The 23,831-nt window shown below is 42.1% G+C and overlaps 1 protein-coding gene across 1 annotated transcript; it reads right to left on the reverse strand.

Moving 5' to 3' along the window:
• Positions 1–1,234: 1,234 nt before the first annotated feature.
• Positions 1,235–2,654, reverse strand: LOC139450033 (zinc finger CCHC domain-containing protein 18-like). Its single transcript, XM_071231661.1, has one exon. The coding sequence runs from the start codon at positions 2,456–2,458 to the stop codon at positions 1,235–1,237; it is 1,224 nt and encodes a 407-aa protein (XP_071087762.1). The 5' UTR covers positions 2,459–2,654.
• Between the last annotated feature and the right edge of the window lie 21,177 nt (positions 2,655–23,831).

A 23,831-nucleotide genomic window follows, 5' to 3' on the forward strand; every position in this document is an offset into this window, starting at 1 on the left:
ACTCTCGGCAAAGAATAGCTGTCCTTGATAGTCCTGTTGTTGAGCTGGCGGAAGTCCACACACATTCTAAGTTTGCCATTCTTCTTCCTTGCGAGCACAACATTAGACGACCATGGTGAATAGGATTTACGAATGATCCCACTGAGTAAAAGTTGTTGAAGATGGTCTCTCACTTCCTGATACATCGGTGGTGGGATCCGTCTGTGTCGCTGTTTGAAGGGATGCTCATCAGTCAGCTTAATCCTATGCACCACCCTGTCAGTATAACCAACATCTGTATCCCCAGTTGAGAAGATGTCCAAGTGCTGTCTAATAACATCTTTGCCTCTGGCCAGTTCATCAGGAGTCACAGCAGCTTCTTCAAAGTCCATCTTCTCAATCAATGGTCCATCACTAGTGGTAGATGTCTGGGGTATGTCTTCAATGGTGACTGGCTGTACTTCACAAAGTATTGCATTGGGTGGTATAGAAACGGTCCTGGTGGTGACATTACAGATGTAAACATCAACTCCCATCTTCTGTTTACTGTTGTAGGAGACTAGACTTGGGGCAATGTCAAGGTCATCTGGTATTGTGGAAGTCTTCGTTGCCTGCAGTACAGCACAAGTCGAGTGGTACTCAAGAGGTTTATCAAGATATCCATGAATCTTTACTTCACTATTTGGTGGGATGATAAATCTCTTGAACTCGGCGCTCTTCACTAAAGCTAACCTATTGTGGCGCTTGACTAGCTCCTTCTCCCTAAGTACGAGACATCTGAAGGCAAGGTACCACGGGGTAAAGAGATTAGCACACTGTAAAAATCTGTTCCCATGATGCTCCTTACAATTAACCATAAGCGCATTCAAAATGTTTGTGCCCATAAGAATAGGTACAGTCTCATTGTAGTCACTGTCAGGGACAACAAGAAATAATCCTTGCTGGTCAGCTGGTGACATACCAGTTACCTGAAGCGGTGTCTCTACATATCCAAGATATGGTAATGGCTTACCATCAGCACACTCTACATGCAGGATACCTTCAAGTGGCTGTATAGGGAGGTGGGACAGGTGATCTCGATGGAAGGACTCGCTCATGGTTGAAACTGTAGCTCCGGTATCCAGTAGGGCTTTAGTGTTCACTCCATGAACGGCAACTTCCACTTCTGATGCAGTACCCACAAGGCCAGTTATATCATCATCTTTGGGACCCTGTACACTGAAATCCATAACATGTCCCACCTTATGGATTCTCCTCAGTTTAACGGATTCCAACTGTGGTCCATCCTAACTGTACACTTGTAGCTGACGTGTCCAGGTTGTCCACAGCGGTAGCAGATGGGGGTAGGCTGTCCATATGCATCAGTTGTCCACCCCTGCCTTGGCCGAACTGTCCTTGGATGAAAGGCTTGCTGTCCCCGTGCATTGTTGTTTTGAGCCTGAATAGAAGCAGGGGATGAAAACCGAACTGGAGGACCCTGAGGGTGCCGTGGCATCTCTTGGACTCCCTGAAATGGTGGATACCAGGCACCTGCAAAATCAATGGCGGGTCGTGTCTGTGCTTGAGAGGTATTGTCGCACTTCTTCTTGAGATCAGCTACTTCACCTGAAAGTTTTCTGATCATCCCCTTGATCTCTGCCAATTCCTTGTTCTCCTTGGAGACAGCCGCCATACCAGGAATAGGATTCTTCTTAGTAACAGTAGAATTGGGAGTAAAAGACAGGGGCCCTTCACGTGTCTTTAATTCCTGTTCTATTCTTCTGAGGCTGATTAGAAGATCGCTGAAGGTGAGGCTCTGGTCGTACTTGTGGCCGGAAATGTCCTTTAAGTCAGGCAGAAGTCCTGTCCATAGCATGGATTTAAGCATTCGGTCTTGCTTGTTAGCTTCCACTTCTCCGGCATCTATGGCCTGTCCCAAGAGGTCTTCTAGACGCACAGCCCAGGTAGCTACTGACTCAGTCTTGGTCTGTTTGGCGGAATAGAACTTGGCTAAAAGTGTCTCCGTCGCATCCACATCGCCAAAGACGCTGTCCATTTTGGCTAAAATAGAGCTTCCATCAACGTGTGGGCCTAACCTAAGTAATACTCTGGCAGCAGGTCCCTTCAGTGATCTCCTGATGGCTTGCTTGATGTTGTCCTCCGAGTGTAACTTATCCTGATATAGACACTTCACTTCATATCGCCAAATGTCATAACTGGCATCCTTGTTACCTTCCCCAGAAAAAAATGGTAGGCGAGGTACCTCTGCCACCTTTAGAACCGTCTCTGTACCAGTAAGAACTCCAGGGGTCTCATGAGTGCCTGTCTCAAATGGTAATTCTGAATGCTTAGATTCGGTCTTTACCTGTGAAGTACCAGAACACTCACGCATCCAGGCCATAAAGTCTTCTGGGGAACCCAACTTGGGGCGCATCTTGAGTGTATTGAGAGTAGACACAAGCTGGTCTATCTCCTCTTCAGTCATACCATCTGGCTCCATAATGAATAAGTAAACAAACTAGTAGATAGAAAATGAAAAATGGTAACACTTCTCACCAAATGTACTATCTGATGATGACTCAGCAAAGTCAAACACAAAATTGTGCCCTAAGTAATATACATGTTGGCGGAAGAATAAGCAGTAAACTTGTTTAGGAAGACATACTTGTTGTCGACTGGTAAAAAGCACAAAAATTGAGTAGTAACACAACTAAGAAGGAACACAAAAACAGCTAGAGTATATACTGCAGGTATGTATACTATCTACTTGAGTCAGGTATGTTGTATACTTCAGGCGAGTATACAAGTATAATATATACTTCAGGTAAATATACTGGGTACACTATACAGTGTATACATTGATATTTGCAATAGGATACTGGGGAATTTATGTATGATCAATTATGTGTAGGCTAAGTGCTCAGGTTAGTACAAATTTCATGCTTAACTTATGCAGGTGCAACGCAAGCGCAAATGATAGGTGAAACAGGAGAACACTGAAGAAATCCAACTGCAATAAAGACAAACTACTTAAACCAATTAACCGAAGAAAGGATCAACACACTAAAACCTAGTCGAACGAGATATCAACCCCTTTAAACTAAATGCTAAGTACTAACAACTAAATACTAATATCTATATTTATGATAATAAAGCATTAGACTATGCACCTTAACACGTAATTGAAATTATCTACTGGACGTAAATCCTACATTACTAAAATTTATTTAATAGTAAGTAATTATATACTTTATTGATTCCCTGTTTATTAATAAACACAAACTCACACCATGCAAACTCAATCACATGATATCAATCAATCAAAATCAAATGAAGTGACAAAAAAAAACACTTCAAGATGAACGCTTGGTTACATAATAAATTACCGCGACAATAGCGAGTCGTGGCAGTACTGCGACAATATAAGGCTAAACAGTCGCGACAAAATCTGGAAAACCAAAGGCCTGCAACAATATTATCGCAACATCAGCGCGACAACAAATCATGGCAACGGCGCGAAATGAAAACAGGTCAAATATGTATTTATGGCAATGATCTAGTTATCAAAATATGTAGCAGGGCGTGGAGTCATCCTACAGATGACATCCTTACCTTGTCAGCTTGCTGACGGGGTTAACCTCTTTGGTCATGTCGACAAGGCGTCCGACCTCCGATCAGAAGGTCCGTGGTTCGAATCCCATCACGGGACTCGGACATTTTATGGCCGCTACATTGGCGCCCAACGTGGGGCTGAGCACGTTCATATTAGATTTGAGCAAAATAAGCCTCAGTACCCTGCTATGCGGCCCGGGACGTGCCTTCTGTTGACGGGGGGGGTATGTAGCAGGGCGTGGAGTCATCCTACAGATGACATCCTTACCTTGTCAGCTTGCTGACGGGGTTAACCTCTTTGGTCATGTCGACAAGGCGTCCGACCTCCGATCAGAAGGTCCGTGGTTCGAATCCCATCACGGGACTCGGACATTTTATGGCCGCTACATTATCATGTTAACTCATATAAACTGAGTAGCTAAAGAAACCATACTTTTCAGTTGATTTTTATATATTTGACTTCCATAATAAGTCCAAACCACGAACTCTACTGGTGCTTGGGGCACGAGTGGCCCAGTCGTCTTAGGCGCCGCGAGTCGCTGTGCAGAATTGCGTCCCTTGGGCACGCCAGAAACCTATGGTTGTGGGTTCGAATCCCGGTTTGCCCCGATTATGTTTCTAGGTTTGTCAGCACACCCGTGCTCGTGGGTTTCACCGAAGTGGTAATCTATGAGACCTGCATCACTTCGGGCTTTCCTCCCACATTAAGCTGACACGCCATGATATAACTAGCATACTGTTAAAAGCGGCGTTAAACCCAACTCACTCACTACTGGTGCCTAGTCACCACTGAAACAATATTTCTACATGGTTTTATTTTTTATAATATGATTTGATTAAAGTCCCTTATAAATTATGGTAAAAACGCACAATACACAACCGTTGATGCCTGTCTTAGACATCTTATCTTTGAACTACATAACTTTGCATATTGTTTCGGCGCAAAATCACAACATTTCAAGAATGGTGGGTTCATGTGGTCGTAAATTAATTTCGTACCCCAGTCTTCTTTGGACCTACCTATTTTTACACAAAATTACCCAACCACAGATTATGTTTTACAAACTGTTGCAGGAATGAGTGATGGTTAAATAGACTTAATTGAAATAAACAGCTCTTTCAATTTTTATTAAAATGAAGAACAAATTCGGTATGCTTTATTTTGCCCCTCAGTTAATAACAAACACATAAAACTCAGACACTGGTGACGTGTTTTCCACAGAAATATTAATTAATTGACTGAGGTTTTGGCTTGCAAAATGAAATAAGATCTATTTCCATGAATAGAGTTACCGGTAGTAGCATCACTTTTGGTTTATTCCACACGTGACGTAAATATATGTAAAGTCTATCTCGAAACCATGACAACACAGCAGACAAGCCGGATGTCCGAAGGACTCAACATTCAAGGGGAAGTACGCAGTCACTATGCAAATAGTATTTCTTGGGAATTGTGTTTAAATTTGAGGAAAATGACAAACTTGCGTTATTCTCGCCATTTAAATATTACCACATGCTACGTCAGCTATTTGCTGTGGGGTTTCCACAATGCCAAACCTGCTTGCGTGAAGGAAAAAGTCCGGAAGTGAGTATATATATACCCGCCACATATTTCCTATGGAAAGATTTGAAAACTATGGAAGCATATTACTGCCACATTATATGGATGCTAATTTCATCTTCCTTGATGACAATTACACCTATGTAGATGATAATTATCCCAGAGGTTATATAAAACCGACCCAGTACCATTATCGATTACTCGAGTAAATAGTGTTTCCAAAGTCGATAATTCGTAGGTTTGTTTGTTTGTTGTTTAACGCCGCACTCAGCAATATTCCAGCTATATGACGGCAGTCTGTAAATAATCGAGTCTGAACCAGATAATTCATTGATTGACATCATGAGCATCGATCCATGCAATTGGAAACGATGACATGCATCAACCAAGTCAGCGAGATTGAGCACCCGATCCCGTTAGTCGCCTTTTACGGCAAGCATGGGTTTCTGAAGACCTATTCTACCCCGGATCTTCACGGGTCAGTTCGTAGGTACCTTTATGAACGTAACACATCATATCATAAACGTGCCTATCGTTACTCGGTGATATCATCTTGTGAGGTTGAGACCCCGAATTGGATAAAGTTTATAAAAACATTTTTATTCTAAATAAAGGTGATTATTTCATTACTATAAGGGTAACGCTATTTTTCAGGGCATTATCATTTGCAGAAGCCTGAGGTCTTCCATTAACTGCTCGACGAAGGAGGGCAGTTGAAAAGACCGAGGGCTTCTGCCAATGATAATGCCTTGAAAGAGAGCGTTACCGTTATTATAGCTAAAATGGATGGAATTTGTTATCAAATTAAAAGAACAACAATATCAGTTTTGAAACATTTACTGCAATCGACACCAATGTCACTGACCACATTTTACAAATATGGAAACGTCTTAGAACAAACCAGATGACGTCACTATAATACGTGACGTCATTTTCTCTACCCTATGACGTCACCGAACAACGGGCTTGATAATGGCCCGTCGTCAAGCAATATGAGGGCATTATCAAGTTACAGTGGCCCGCTCATTTCTGATAACGTGCGGGCGGTTTAATGATGATTCTATCCTTTTTAGCTATAATACATGTCATTGAGGAGATAAACCTACTGTGTTTTGAAATTTGATGTAGTCCCACTGTAGAATAGATACCTCTTTATTATAATTTTGAACCGAGCGCTTGATTTTCGTTACGCGATTTTGATTGGACTATGCATACACTCGTTAGTCCAGCAAAAGTATAACTCCATAATTGCAGCCTTGTTCAGAAAGGTTGGAAACTGGACTTTTATAGTCAGTTAACTCCCTTGCCTCGGGAGGATGCGAATGGCTTGCACCGAGCTGTATTGTTGTAAGCAGGCGCTTTTAAATCGACTACAAAGTGTGTGTTGGTTGTCGTCGTTTGACTATTTCACACGCTTTGAGAACACAGGTACACCATAAGGGTCCATTCGGCTTATTCGTCACCTACATAACACCTCAGACAACAATGGAGTATGGTTGTTGCTTAGTGCGGCGTTAAACAACAAACAAACAAACAAATCAAAGAGGTTGGTCCTTTATCTGGAAATATTGACATCCGATGGATGGTGATATTCAGGGTGTTAGATTGATGTTTTGTTTGTTTGTTCTTTTGTTTGTTTTCAGGGATCGCTTCTTTTGTTTTTGTGACATTTATTGTATTGTACGTATTCATTAATTTTATCAATTTAGGAGATAAATATTTCGTTTTGTAAGATTTGCGTGATGTTATGCTGAATGGATGTACGGAAATTTCATTTGAACACGACGCCGTAAGGCGGAGTGTTCAAATGAAAAATTTCCGTACATCCATTCAGCATAACATCACGCAAATCTTACAAAACGAAATATTTATCGACATTGTAACATGAACGTTAATTAAATCGATATTTAGGAGGAACTAATTTACTGAGCGCATGACACAACAAAACTGTCGTTAGTAATACGTCTCCTCGTGCTCACCTTCGAAAAGATGCATGATATGGGGTGCCGCGAAACCGATCAATGGTTTCGAGGTACTCCAATAATGAGGGTCCATTTTACGAAAGGGGTGGTCACATGTTCAAGCTCATTTCTCAGGAAATAAACAAACAACAGGAAATATCACAAATTCAATTCTTTATCACAGTTCCTCATCTTACTTGTAATTTGTAGTTATGCGTAACTATGAAATACAAATAATCAAAATTAGAAAAGACGTACATACTGTTTGGCCCCTGTACAAGATAGTGTCAACTCGTCTGAAACTGAGGTGGTGACAAGAGACGTCAAACGTGCGAAATTTCAGACATGCAGCTTAGCTGGGATTGAAAAAGTTGTTTACTGTTACAGTGGAATAACATATGTGAGAGGCCGTGGAAATTAGCAGAAGAATTAACCTGGAAATTACTCACGGGAGCAGTGGACAGTGGCAGGATATTTGTATCTATGACAGGTACCAAATTACGTTCGTTAGCGAGCTGCTCCTGTCTCTGAAAAATGTTCGAATAATGTCGTTTTTGAGACGAGCACGAGTCAATGGAATACGACTTCAACGATTCATCGGATTTGTGGCCGGTAATTCTGCAAATCTCGCGATTCAATACCTGCGTTTGAGAGTAAAGTGACGGCAGTTTGCAGTGTGAAATTCCCGGTCTTGGATAATGTTTATGCTGCGCTCAAATGGCGGCCCCCTGATGTGCCTGTGTATGGCAGCACGCAACCCAACAAAACTCGATTTTGAGTAAAGTTCTCCCTCAGCATTTCTGACTTCGGCATAAAAGAACCTCAGTCTCTCATTCAGTTGAAAAGCAGGAAGCTCTTCGAACGTGGGTTCAAAACCTCGGAAACCAAGCCATTCTGGAAGTGAAAAGATTGCCGTGTTCAGGGTACAAATGTGACGGTAAGTGGGAGTATTTCGTTATTATTACGGTGTCGTGTTTAAATGAAATTTCCGTATATCCATTTAGTATAACATATCTCAAATCTTACAAAACGAAATATTTAATTTATTTTAAGATTTTGGTCAATCTCGTTATATTATTGCCAATTTTTGCGATGACACATTGGTCACGCTTTACATTGCTATTATGGCAATGGTGTAAGGGAGGTAACTCTCGTAGGAATTTTTTTTTATTTGTTTATGTATTCTTTTATGTTTCAATGGCTTACGTCGAAATATTTTAACTCCCAGTAGATTTGGAGAGGTTCCTATCCACGATGTCCTGTACTGCTTTTGTATCAAGGGACGCGAAGCGGTGACTGGACGCTTGAACTTTGGGCTCTACGGAAACGCTGGCTGTATTTCCTAGTTCGGGGGCCATCTCAGAACGGTTTTCAGCTTCAACAGCTTTTTGTGGGTTATAATAAGAACAAAATTAGGTGGATGTATGAAAGTCATTATTGAGTTGCAATAAATGTTTTTTACTCTGTTAAAAATTGATTTTGTTTTGTTTTTTCCTTTGGCCAAGCCCAAGAAAATTACATTATTTATGATTATGATTTTGTAATTAATGGAAAAAGGTAAATTTCATTTACCTTCAAATTCTTGTATTATCTCAGAAAATGTCTCGTCGCCCCATTCACTCAATATTTCATCGAAATCACCGATGTGGAAGTCAGGGTAAATTTCCATCTGTTCCTCCATGTTGATGATTTCAAAAATAGTTCCATTAATTAATGTATACATACACGGTGATGAGACCCCAAAAATTCAGCGATGTTATGCTCATTCGACAACACTTTTTAACCAATCAGATCAGGGAACATACCTACATTTATGTTACAATTTTTATTATATGTTTTGAATTTTTATGAAATATTTTCATCTTGGCTGTGTATTGATTGGCGGTTTTAGGGCTTTTTGGTTTTGTTTTCTCTTCTTATTCTTTGCATGAGAATCCTCAGTGTCCATATTACTGTCACAGCCTTCATCATGTTCAGAGTGAGTGAGTTGGGTTTAACGCCGCTTTTGACAGTATTCCATTCATATCACGGCGTGTCAGCTTAATGTGGGAGGAAAGACCGAAGTGATGCAGGTCGCAGACGTTTACCACTTAGGTGAAACCCACGAGCATGGGTATGGTTCTGACAAACCTAGAAACATAATCGGGGCGAACCGGGATTCGAACCCACAATCATAGGTTTCTGGTGTGCCAAATGAACGCAACTCTGCACAGCGACTCGCGGCGCCTTAGACGACTGGGCCACCCGTGCCCCCTTCATCATGTTCAGAAGAATCGGCATCTGAAGCATTGTAACAATCGTTGAAATAGTTGTTTTTTCTTGACAGATTGGAAATGAGTGCCTGTTTATACCATACCAATAAGGGGCGGTAGGGTAGCCTAGTTAGTGGTTAAAGCGTTCGCTTGTCAGGCCAAAGGCCCGGGTTCGAACCCATCCCACTTACTCAATCACCTAATTAGGGCAAGGTAAGAAGACATGGCAGTGACACGTACAAAGGTAGATAATTATAATTTTTTTATAATGTCATATTAAAACATGTCGGTAAGATAAATACGTTGAAGCAGGATCACTCGGGGTACATGGGGTTTTAGGCGCCCCGCGTTAGGTTTTATACCACGAGCCTAACGAGAGATGTGTAAAACCCCATGTACCCCGAGTGATCCTGATTCAACGTATTTATCTTACCGACATGTTTTAATATGACATTATAAAAAAATTCAAACGAATTCAAACTTGATAGAAAAAAGCTGTTCGATTGACCTGAGGTATGCTTGCGCTATGTCACATGACTTCCATTGACCCGGAAAACGCGTGCGACTTTCTACTTTGAAGAATTTATTCTGCCTCTCAGAAATCCACGTGCAGCCACGTGCAGCGGGGTATAAGAGATTATTCCCCGCTGAGAAATGTATTCCCCTTCAAGGCAGGATACACAGTATTTTAATGAAGATCACGTGGACCAATAAGATCTCATCATTCTGACATGGAGGTATGATAATTATTGTGTCATTATTAACTACGTTGCATGATTACCACGAATATCTACTGTCCAGGTAAACTATGTTTGAGGATTCCACAGGTCTGTACCAAGAGTATTTAACTCTTTCTCAATATCATTTTACAGGTAGTTTACACCGATACGATACATCTGCATGAGCATCCGCAGGGATTCTGGTAAGAAAATAGGTCCCCAAGAACTATAACTTGCTGAGAGGGCACTAAATGGATCGGGTGGTCAGGCTTGGTTGATTGTACGTCATCGTATCCCAATCGATGCTCATGCTGTCGATCAATGGATCAGCTGGTCCACACTCGAATATTTGCAGACAGCCGTCATACAGATGGAATATTGCCGTGTGCGCCATTAAACAAAAAATATTTTAAAAAATATATATAGATCTGAGAATACCTTTTTCGAAGGTAGCGTCAGAAGAAGTCATGAAGCTCTTGGAAGCTTACCTCTTTCAAACCCACGAACAAGCACACTCACATACCACGACTCCTAATCTGATGAATCTGAAATTACAACCTATCATTGGATTATCAGACAGCGGATCGTATTTGTCGACTGACCCTAAAAGTGACTCTTAAAAATATAATCAGACACCTGCATCCCCTCAGTAAAACACGCCGTGTCTCGTATGAAGAAGACGAGATTGTAATCCCAGAAACACCCAGACGGCATGTTAATAGAAAGTTCTCGGTATCACACTGGGTAGCTATATGGGTCAGTAGCGAACAATGCCCATTATGTTAAAACTGCTCAGATACACACTGGGACAACCCTAGAAATAAACCCTCTGAAATATCTGCAGTTGTCCGGTTGTCAGTTGGTTGCCGGTCGTTTTACATTTGCGACACTTCATCTAAAAGCCATTTTTACGTATGATATTGTTATGGTGTTTGACATGGAGCAAGAATGTGGTTTGTTTATTTTGATTTTTTTACACCCAGCTACGACCTTTGACTTTTATGTCGCGCCCTTTTTTACATCGAAACTGTCAGCTTGGCCCATTGCTTATTCATTTCATCATACGTCATACTGAAACTAACTATATTTGTTTGTTTGTTGTTTAACGCCGCACTCAGCAATATTCCAGCTATATGACGGCGGTCTGTAAATAATCGAGTCTGGACCAGACAATCCAGTGATCGACATCATGAACATCGATCCACGAAATTGGGATACGATGACATGCATCAACCAAGTCAGCGAGCCTGACACCCGATCCCGTTAGTCGCCTCTTACGACAAGCATTGTCGCCATTTACGGCAAGCATGGGTTGCTGAAGACCTATTCTACCCCGGATCTTCACGGGTATGAAACAAACCATTAAACGTATTACATTTTGCTGTATTGTTATATTTGTCACAGCCTTTACGTACTGATAGTTGAAAAACGTGCCATGCTAGTCACGTTTAACATATAAATCTTTTCCCCTGCACAGCAAGTTTACGAGATTTATATAACAGGCCTACCAATAAAAACTGACAGACTGCAACAGAAATCTGTCGTATGTTTACATTAAAAAAGGAATCGGTAACATAAAACATTAAGAATGTAAACAAAACGTAAGAACCAGCATCATAAATCTGAGAGCACGCCTCCGAATCCTTCGCAAGTCAGTGTTTGTTTTTGTTTGTATGTTGTTTCACGCCGCACTCGTCAATATTCCTGCCATATGACGGCGGTCTGTAAATAATCGAATCAGGACCAGACAATCCAGTGCTTGACACCAAGAGCGTCGATTTACGCCGTTGGGATACGATGATACGCATGAACCGAGTGATCGCCCTCATCGTCTCATGGGTTGCTGAAGACCATTTCTTATCCTGATCTTCACGGGCGCCGATTTTAGCAAAAACCCACGGGAGACACCGGAAATGGGCTTCACTCTTTGTACACATGTGAGGATTTGAACCCGTGTTTTCGGTGAGACAAGCGAACGCTTTAACTTACCCCTCGGCTACCCACCGTTCCCCATTAGTCGGTGCCCTCAAGTCGCCAACACCAGTCTCGTGGCTGCAGTGTAAAATATTACAGTGTGTTATTATTTACGTAAACATGGTGGATGTTGAGACCTCCATTTCCATAACATTGATTATAATATGCAGTATTCACACGTGTATATTTGCATAACGGTAACTGCAAGCCCATCCCGCACATATTCATACAATATGCACAGGTGCGCATAACTTATGTGATGACGTGAATGCACGCATGGTGATTTCAACAAATAGACTGCTACGTTAAATGTATGACCAGGACTTTTCGCATTAAAGGGTCCACAGTCCCGTTGTGTATGGGAGGCAAACAATGTACGCTATTTTTCATGCTCGATATTCGTTCGTTCGTTCGTTCGTTCGTTCGTTCGTTCGTTACATAAGTGTGCCATTAACTAAATGGAGTGAGTAAGTGACCGTTCTATTGGGCTGACTTTTGATTGATTATTCTTTCAGTTATATTTAACGCCAAATTGATGGCAAAATAACGGTTTGATGAAAAAACAGGATCCGCTTTAAACACTACATGGAGTCACGAAGGAGAGACACTCCATATAAGCAGAGGCACTCCATTGTTCCAGGGGATAGTCTTTCCCTTAAAATTCCAACGGAAACCCTTGAACCATCATTCACAAGGTAAAAACATGTTTAAAGAAAGAGCTAGGCTACATCCTGATCGGTCTTAATCCCAGGATGAGTTGATCGGTGAAAAACGCATGTGTGCATTACATCTTGATGGGTCGAATCGGTGTAATTGACCAGGCATGACGGCCGCTTGTGATCTACTTATTTATTTTGTGAGGAGTATAAGTTTGTTTGTTTGTTGTTTAACGCCACACTCAGCAATATTCAAGCTACATGACAGCGAACTGTAAATAATCGAGTCTAGACCAGACAATCCAATGATTGACATCATGACCATCGATCCACGCAATTGGGATACGATGACATGCATCAACCAAGTCAGCGAGCCTGACAACCCGATCTCGTTAGTCGCCTCTCACAACAAGCATTGTCGCCATTTACTGCAAGCATGGGTTGCTGAAGTAAAGTCAGAAGAAGTCATGAAGCTCTTGGAAGCGTACCTCTTTCAAACCCACGAACAAGCACACTCACATACCACGACTCCTAATCTGATGAATCTGAAATTACAACCTATCATTGGATTATCAGACAGCGGATCGTATTTGTCGACTGACCCTAAAAGTGACTCTTAAAAATATAATCAGACACCTGCATCCCCTCAGTAAAACACGCCGTGTCTCGTATGAAGAAGACGATATTGTAATACCAGAAACACCCAGACGGCATGTTAATAGAAAGTTCTCGGTATCACACTGGGTAGCTATATGGGTCAGTAGCGAACAATGCCCATTGTGTTAAAACTGCTCAGATACACACTGGGAAAACCCTATAAATAAACCCTCTGAAATATCAGCAGAGTAATATTAAACAGCCTCCTCGATAATCAAACCACTCCTTGCCTTTTTAACTGGTAAATATACGCGATTGGGGGAAGAGCGTGGGTGGTGGGATCTCATGGCTGACATGAATCTTCGTGTGAGGGTGTCAATTCCCTGAATTTCTTGTCAACAACAGAATACGAGAGGGCGGGTACAGCTCAATATGGCACAAATAGTGTCGTATTTCATAGGGAGCCTTCAGCTCTGAACTCCAGATTATCTTAAGTCTACATTTGTACTCTGCCAGAAGTTTGTCCTTGATATGGGCATTCTGGAGTTTGTCACTAACCTGTATCCCTAAGTACGTGTAGGCCTGACCTTCCACGAGATGGTCAATAACTCCTCCGAGTAAACTGACTGATCCTCCCTCTTCTAGCTTGCCAAGTTACAGATGAAGAATGTTGCATTTGTCGAGTCCAAAGGACATACCAGTATCATTAGAGAAGGACTCGAAAATGAGAATGTATTTAGAGTGGATTCTCTTTTGGCAAGAAGATCAAGGTCAACTAAGTAAATCGAGCCTGTGCTGATTTGATATGGCACTTGGCATGGTTGACACTCGTTGCTGTACGGCCCAGCAGTACAGAACCATCAACAAAATAAAAAGTAACATAGAGATTGTGGCCCACATCCTTGGCTCGTTTCAGAAAACTGTGGAATGCCTTGTTCATGAAGAGTCTTGACATATTTGACATCCGACATATTATGTGTGCAAATGTGCACAATACAATTCTTAATATACTTGTCCAGATATTATCAACTTTTATAGCCTTATACATTATACATGCTCCTTATTGTAGAGAGTCCGGGTTAGAGGTAGTACGGATGAGGCAGTGTGAGCTAGATAGCATTAGAGTTTAACGGTGCCTGGATTATACATGCTCCTTATTATAGAGAGTCCGGGTTAGAGGTAGTACGGACCAGGTAGTGTGAGCTAGATAGCATTAGAGTTTAACAGTGCCTGGATTATACATGCTCCTTATTATAGAGAGTCCGGGTTAGAGGTAGTACGGATAAGGCAGTGTGAGCTAGATAGCATTAGAGTTTAACAGTGCCCGGATTATACATGCTCCTTATTATAGAGAGTCCGGGTTAGAGGTAGTACGGATGAGGCAGTGTGAGCTAGATAGCATTAGAGTTTAACAGTGCCCGGATCATACATGCTCCTTATTATAGAGAGTCCGGGTTAGAGGTAGTACGGATGAGGCAGTGTGAGCTAGATAGCATTAGAGTTTAACAGTGCCCGGATCATACATGCTCCTTAATATAGAGAGTCCGGGTTAGAGGCAGTACGGACCAGGTAGTGTGAGCTAGATAGCATTAGAGTTTAACAGTGCCTGGATTATACATGCTCCTTATTATAGAGAGTCCGGGTTAGAGGTAGTACGGATAAGGCAGTGTGAGCTAGATAGCACTAGAGTTTAACAGTGCCCGGATCATACATGCTCCTTATTATAGAGAGTCCGGGTTAGAGGTAGTACGGACCAGGTAGTGTGAGCTAGAAAGCATTAGGGTCATAACGTGTCCGGATTATGAAGGCTCCTCATTATAGTGAGTCCGGATTCGTGTCAGTACGGATAAGGCAGTGTGAGCCAGATAGCATAAGAGTTATTAAGTGCCCGGATCATACATGTTCCTTATTATAGAGAGTCCGGATTAGAGAGATATTGGTTTATAAGGTCGGATGTACTTTCTAGTTATATGTTTGAGAGATGTAAACGGTTTTTAATCCACATCCTCTTGATGCATAGATACATACACTTTCTGACATATTGTCGTAACAGACACCGTGGCGGATACTATTATGATTTCTTCAAAGTCTGGGGCGTTCTGAGAAACGACGTGACCAATTATTTCACCGCTTTTTCATCTGAGAAGTGCACATACGTCAGCAGCTACTGATACACCTACACATTGTGTGCACAATTCATGCATCGAGTTCAGTCAACTTTCTCTCATGTCTACTGGGGGCACGGGTGGCCCAGTCGTCTAAGGCGTCGCGATTCGCTGAACAGAGTTGCGTCCCTTGGGCATGCCAAAAACCTATGATTGTGAGTTCGAATCCCGGTTCGCCCCAATTATGTTTCTAGGTTTGTCAGCACCATACCCGTGCTCGTGGGTTTCACCGAAGTGGTAAACGTCTGAGACCTGCATTACTTCGAGCTTTCCTCCCACATTAAACTGACATGCCGTGATATAACTGGAATACTGTTAAAAGCGGCGTTAAACCCAACTCACTCACTCACTCACTCACTCACTCATGTCTATTCATGAACAAAATCACCGGATGAGTTTCTCCCGAAAATCACATGACCTCTGCATGTTCAAACCGGATTCAAACGTGATTTCCGAACATGACGCATTATACGTGTGTAGAGTCTTGCTTGATAACGGTGCTTTAACAGTACAAAGAGGTTGTTATCCATAAATTAGGTCCACTTTGTTCACGTAACCCGTATTTCCATGTATAAAGTAAACTACGGTTATAACGACCTTAAAGGGACCACTAATTTTATTTCTTTATAACCGTAGTTCGCTTTAGGCACATATACAGCCTATATACAGCAAATGGGCGGGACCGAAAAACAATTCGTCATATCCGTCAGTTCGGGAAAAGCGTGTTCGTTATGAACGTAGTGTACCGTATTTGGGAAATATATCCATACGATATTGGCCTAATTTTTATGAATGTCTACGAACCCACCGACTCCTGCACAACGCGTGCAAGTGCGTGATCGCCGCATGTTTAGAAATGCAAGGTCATGTCACAGGAGGGGGCACGGGTGTCCCAGTCGTCTAAGGCGTCGCGATTCGCTGTGCAGAGTTGCGTCAATTGGGCACGCCAGAAACCAATGAGTGTGGGTTCGAATCCCGTTTCGCCCCAATTATGTTTCTAGGTTTGTCAGCACCATACCCGTGCTCGTGGGTTTCACCGAAGTGGTAAACGTCTGAGACCTGCATCACTTCGAGCTTTCCTCCCACATTAAACTGACACGCCGTGATATAACTGGAATACTGTTAAAAGCGGCGTTAAACCCAACTCACTCACTCACTCACTCACTCATATCTATTCATGAACAAAATCACCGGATGAGTTTCTACCGAAAATCACATGACCTCTGCATGTTCAAACCGGATTCAAACGTGATTTCCGAACATGACGCATTAGGGGCCGACATATTATCCATAATATTTATGTTTGATATTTACTTACCAGCTTCTGGAATGCCAATCAAACAGTAGGTTTTGTAATTTTCTAAAAAAAAATATTTATGGGATTTTTTTTTTTTAATCAGCCTGCCAAGACGCAGGCAAAGTATTATGGAAATTGGTGTCAGGGTAGATATCAGGTTAAATTCCCAAACTTTCTATGTTGAAATAAGGTCTAATAAAACTTAAAACGTTAAAAAATGTTATAACTTATTTCGTTTCTGTATTGTTTAACAAACCGTTGACTAAATGACCGATGCGAACTGTTAACTAAATGACCGATATGAACCACTGACTAAATGACCCATGTGAACCGCTGACTAAATGACCCATGTGAACCGATGACTAAATGACCGATATGAACCACTGACTAAATGACCGATATGAACCACTGACTAAATGACCGATATGAAAGACTGACTAAATGACCGATATGAACCACTGACTAAATGACCGATATGAAAGACTGACTAAATGACCGATATGAACCACTGACTAAATGACCGATATGAACCACTGACTAAATGACCGATATGAACCACTGACTAAATGACCGATATGAAAGACTGACTAAATGACCGATATGAACCACTGACTAAATTACCCATGTGAACCGCTGACTAAATGGCCGATATGAACCGTTGCTCGTGTTATCAACCGTTGACTTGTATGAACCAGACTCAATTAATGACGAGCTGTCTTTTTATAATATCCCTCATCGTGGCGTAAAACACCATTCAATCGCTATCTGAACCTACTCGTTTATCCCTTAATACCAATAAGAAGGGTGAACGTTACTCCAGCAACCTTGCAGACAGATAAACTAGTACGGTTGCAGTTGGTAAAATGTATCCGGTTTCACACAATGGGAACTGTCTGTCCGGGTATTAAGTTACGATGATCGTTTATCAAGGCACATGTTGTGTTGAAGATTTAATCAAAGTAACTTCAACCTCTGACTACTGAAACGTCGTCACCTGAGATTCACGAAAAAATACGATCTCCGGTATTTATCAAACAAAATGACACGTACCGTACATTAATGATGTTTTTATATTCAATTCATCCATATTGTTCTCGTTAGTTTAAAGACAGGATTTACGTCACAGATCCTTATCGAGCGTTGCTGTGTCATCCCCCAACAAAGCAGAGATATTTGAATATCTGCAACCTCATGCCTCTTGAGGATATCATAAACTTTTATGTACATTGTAGTTATTATAAACATGGTAGTGCATATTTATTAACTGAGATTGTCTGTGACTGCGTGTTGAGTACCAGAGATGGCTGAAAGGTTCAGAGCCTAACACTGTAGAACGCTGTGAAGATCCGGGGTAGAATAGGTCTTCAGCAACCCACACTTGCCGTCAAAAGGGACTATGCTTGTCGTAAGAGGCTACTAACGGGATCGGGTGGTCAGACTCGCTGACTTAGTTGATGCATGTAATCGATCCCAAATAAGTGGATCGATGCTCATGGTGTAAATCACTGGATTGTCTGTCCTAGACTCGATTATTAACAGACCGCCGTCATATATCTGGAATATTTCTGAGTGCGGCGTTAAACAACAAACACACTGAGCCTAACTACGAACGATGCTTCGTACACCATTAAAAGTAAAAGCATGTATTACGTAAATATAAACTGTTATGGGTGGGCTTCACATGCTGAGTTTGAATGTATTAAGTTGGGGCACGGGTGGCCCAGTCGTCGTTGGAGTCGCAGTTCGCATAGTAAGTTGTGGCGCCTCAGACGACTGGGCCACCCGTGCCCCAACTTAATACATTCAAACTCAGCATGTGAAGATTGAACGAAAAAAGACTAGTTGTCAGTATGTACATGTTAATAGAATTTTAAAACTAACACACGTCACTGTCCATTGCATGCATTGGTCAAGCTGCATTGCCCAGTGCACGCAATGGGCAGTTGCACAGATTGGGTGTAACATATTCATACACATGACCAATATAACATTAAGATTTGACCTACTTACATTCCATCATTACCATGGCGGAGAACCTCAGAAACATGTGCGGGGTTCAGAGTTACCTCCCTTTGGTGTGCCCTTAACCTGATATTTGGTTCGAATCCCTGATAATATTTCTAGGTTTCTCAGCACTCAAAGACGTGCATCAATTCACGTTTTCTTCCAAATAAAGCTGACACGATGATAAACCGAAATAATGTTCAAAGCCGCGTTGAACCCAAACCCACTCACCAGAAATGGGCTTCAATCCCGGGCCATCGGCGTGTCGTGCCAACGCTACCCCACCGCCCTAACTGCTGACCCAGATCCGGGGTAGAATTGGTCTTCAGCAACCTATGCGTGCCGTACAAGGCTACTTTGCTTGTCGTAAGAGGCGCCTAGCTGTATCGGATGGTCCGGCTCGCTGACTTGGTTGACGCATGTCATCATATTTCCAGTTGCATAGATCGATGTTCATGATACAAATCACTGGGTTGTCTCGATTATTCATAGGCCGCCGTCATATAGCTGAAATATTGTGCGGCGTTAAAAGGCAAACAAACAAAACTGTTGACACAGGCTAATCCACTAGACATGACACATCAGTACTCTCCCACAGTCTAACACATATCAAATGTAAAGTGGTCATGCCCCATCCCAGTTTAACTAGGGGCGGTCGGGTAGCCTAGTGGTTAAAGCGTTCGCTCGTCACGCCAAAGATCCGGGTTCGATTCCCGACATGGGTACAATGTGTGAAGCCCATTTCTGGTGTCCCCCGCCGTGCTATCGCTGGAATATTGCTAAAAGCGGCGTAAACCCATACTCACTCACTCACTCACAGTTAAACCATATCAAAAATGTATGTGTTGTTTTGACTTATATTATATGTGTATATTTGATGGAATGAGGTATGTTCTCCGTGTCACGATGTGTTATTTTTTAGTATAAACGTCTGTTCTTTACGTCATCAAAGAACGGATGGACACTTAAAATCTACCCGAACCGTCTATTTATCGTGTCTGTACGCACTCTGTCACAACGGTGCAACTCCCGTGCTGCTTGCATCCCGCTGTTTACCGCTTACCACAAACTTCTATAAACTATGAATAACGCCGATAGAAGGAGATTGTTGGTTTGTTGTTTAACGCCGCACTCAGCAATATTCCAGCTATATGAGGGCGGTCTGTAAATAATCGAGTCTGGACCAGAAAATCCTGTGATTAATATCATGAGCATCGATCCACGCAATGGGAATCGATGACATGCATCATCCAAGTCAGCGAGCCTGTCAACCCGATCCCGTTAGTCGCCTCTTACGACAAGCATAGTCGCCTTTTACGGCAAGCATGGACTGACTACTTTGTAATAAGGCAGCATCGAAAGTGTTTCTCTTGCACAACTATGTACGTAAGTTTTCGGGATTTTTTCTCACATTTGTATTAAATACTTCGGTACTTCAGTGTGTGTTGTCTTTTTGTACAACTTGGTGAGTGTGAGTGTGTGAGTGAGTTAAATTTTACATCGCATCGGCAATATTTCAGCCATATAGCGATGTGAACTAGGTTGAACAAGTTAGGCATTTATATTATATATTAAAGCTGTCATCGAAGGACAGTAGAACAACTAGCATATCACAGTTTATAAGTAAAACTAGTTTAGAACAATTAAAAGAATAACCTATTATTCGATAGAAGGAGAACTGGGATTTACCAAAAGAAGCACGGGTGGCCCAGTCGTCTAAGGCGCCGCGATTCGCTGAACAGAGTTGCGTCCCTTGGGCATGCCAAAAACCTATGATTTTGAGTTCGAATCCCGGTTCGCCCCAATTATGTTTCTAGGTTTGTCAGCACCATACCCGTGCTCGTGGGTTTCACCGAAGTGGTAAACGTCTGAGACCTGCATCACTTCGAGCTTTCCTCCCACATTAAGCTGACACGCCGTGATATAACTGGAATACTGTTAAAAGCGGCGTTAAACCCAACTCACTCACTCACTCACTCATGTCTATTCATGAACAAAATCACCGGATGAGTTTCTACCGAAAATCACATGACCTCTGCATGTTCAAACCGGATTCAAACGTGATTTCCGAACATGACGCATTAGGGGCCGACATATTATCCATAATATTTATGTTTGATATTTACTTACCAACTTCTGGAATGCCAATCAAACAGTAGGTTTTGTAATTTTCTTAAAAAAAATATCTATGGGATTTTTATTTTTTTAATCAGCCTGCCAAGACACAGGCAAAGTATTATGGAAATTGGTGTCAGGGTAGATATCAGGTTAAACTCCCAAACTTTCTATGTTGAAATAAGGTCTAATAAAACTTAAAACGTTAAAAAATGTTATAACTTATTTCGTTTCTGTATTGTTTAACGAACCGTTGACTAAATGACCGATGCGAACTGTTAACTAAATGACCGATATGAACCACTGACTAAATGACCCATGTGAACCGCTGACTAAATGACCCATGTGAACCGATGACTAAATGACCGATATGAACCACTGACTAAATGACCGATATGAACCACTGACTAAATGACCGATATGAAAGACTGACTAAATGACCGATATGAACCACTGACTAAATTACCCATGTGAACCGCTGACTAAATGGCCGATATGAACCGTTGCTCGTGTTATCAACCGTTGACTTGTATGAACCAGACTCAATTAATGACGAGCTGTCTTTTTATAATATCCCTCATCGTGGCGTAAAACACCATTCAATCGCTATCTGAACCTACTCGTTTATCCCTTAATACCAATAAGAAGGGTGAACGTTACTCCAGCAACCTTGCAGACAGATAAACTAGTACGGTCGCACTTGGTCAAATGTATCCGGTTTCACACAATGGGAACTGTCTGTCCGGGTATTAAGTTACGATGATCGTTTGTCAAGGCACACGGTGTGTTGAAGATTTAATCAAAGTAACTTCAACCTCTGACTACTGAAACGTCGTCACCTGAGGTTTACGAAAAAATACGATCTCCGGTATTTATCAAACAAAATGACACGTACCGTACATTAATGTTGTTTTTATGTTCAATTCATCCATATTGTTCTCGTTAGTTTAAAGACAGGATTTACGTCACAGATCCTTATCGAGCGTTGCTGTGTCATCCCCCAACAAAGCAGAGATATTTGAATATCTGCAACCTCATGCCTCTTGAGGATATCATAAACTTTTATGTACATTGTAGTTATTATAAACATGGTAGTGCATATTTATTAACTGAGATTGTCTGTGACTGCGTGTTGAGTACCAGAGATGGCTGAAAGGTTCAGAGCCTAACACTGTAGAACGCTGTGAAGATCCGGGGTAGAATAGGTCTTCAGCAACCCACACTTGCCGTCAAAGGCGACTATGCTTGTCGTAAGAGGCTACTAACGGGATCGGGTGGTCAGACTCGCTGACTTAGTTGATGCATGTAATCGATCCCAAATAAGTGGATCGATGCTCATGGTGTAAATCACTGGATTGTCTGTCCTAGACTCGATTATTAACAGACCGCCGTCATATATCTGGAATATTTCTGAGTGCGGCGTTAAACAACAAACACACTGAGCCTAACTACGAACGATGCTTCGTACACCATTAAAAGTTTGCATGTATTACGTAAATATAAACTGTTATGGGTGGGCTTCACATGCTGAGTTTGAATGTATTAAGTTGGGGCACGGGTGGCCCAGTCGTCGTTGGAGTCGCAGTTCGCATAGTAAGTTGTGGCGCCTCAGACGACTGGGCCACCCGTGCCCCAACTTAATACATTCAAACTCAGCATGTGAAGATTGAACGAAAAAAGACTAGTTGTCAGTATGTACATGTTAATAGAATTTTAAAACTAACACACGTCACTGTCCATTGCATGCATTGGTCAAGCTGCATTGCCCAGTGCACGCAATGGGCAGTTGCACAGATCGGGTGTAACATATTCATACACATGACCAATATAACATTAAGATTTGACCTACTTACATTCCATCATTACCATGGCGGAGAACCTTAGAAACGCGTGCGGGGTTCAGAGTTACCTCCCTTTGGTGTGCCCTTAACCTGATATTTGGTTCGAATCCCTGATAATATTTCTAGGTTTCTCAGCACTTTGGCAAGGTCAAAGACGTGCATCAATTCACGTTTTCTTCCAAATAAAGCTGACACGATGATAAACCGAAATAATGTTCAAAGCCGCGTTGAACCCAAACACACTCACCAGAAATGGGCTTCAATCCCGGACCATCGGCGTGTCGTGCCAACGCTACCCCACCGCCCTAACTGCTGACCCAGATCCGGGGTAGAATAGGTCTTCAGCAACCTATGCTTGCCGTACAAGGCTACTTTGCTTGTCGTAAGAGGCGCCTAGCGGTATCGGATGGTCCGGCTCGCTGACTTGGTTGACGCATGTCATCATATTTCCAGTTGCATAGATCGATGTTCATGATACAAATCACTGGGTTGTCTCGATTATTCATAGGCCGCCGTCATATAGCTGGAATATTGTGCGGCGTTAAAAGGCAAACAAACAAAACTGTTGACACAGGCTAATCAACTTGACATGACACATCAGTACTCTCCCACAGTCTAACACATATCAAATGTAAAGTGGTCATGCCCCATCCCAGTTTAACTAGGGGCGGTCGGGTAGCCTAGTGGTTAAAGCGTTCGCTCGTCACGCCAAAGATCCGGGTTCGATTCCCGACATGGGTACAATGTGTGAAGCCCATTTCTGGTGTCCCCCGCCGTGCTATCGCTGGAATATTGCTAAAAGCGGCGTAAACCCATACTCACTCACTCACTCACAGTTAAACCATATCAAAAATGTATGTGTTGTTTTGACTTATATTATATGTGTATATTTGATGGAATGAGGTATGTTCTCCGTGTCACGATGTGTTATTTTTTAGTATAAACGTCTGTTCTTTACGTCATCAAAGAACGGGTGGACACTTAAAATCTACCCGAACCGTCTATTTATCGTGTCTGTACGCACTCTGTCACAACGGTGCAACTCCCGTGCTGCTTGGAGCCCGCTGTTTACCGCTTACCACAAACTTCTTTAAACTATGAATAACGCCGATAGAAGGA

Source organism: Haliotis cracherodii, unplaced genomic scaffold (assembly GCF_022045235.1).
Source record: "Haliotis cracherodii isolate W230 unplaced genomic scaffold, xgHalCrac1.p SCAF_8, whole genome shotgun sequence".
In the NCBI taxonomy this organism is placed as follows: Eukaryota; Metazoa; Mollusca; class Gastropoda; order Lepetellida; family Haliotidae; genus Haliotis; species Haliotis cracherodii.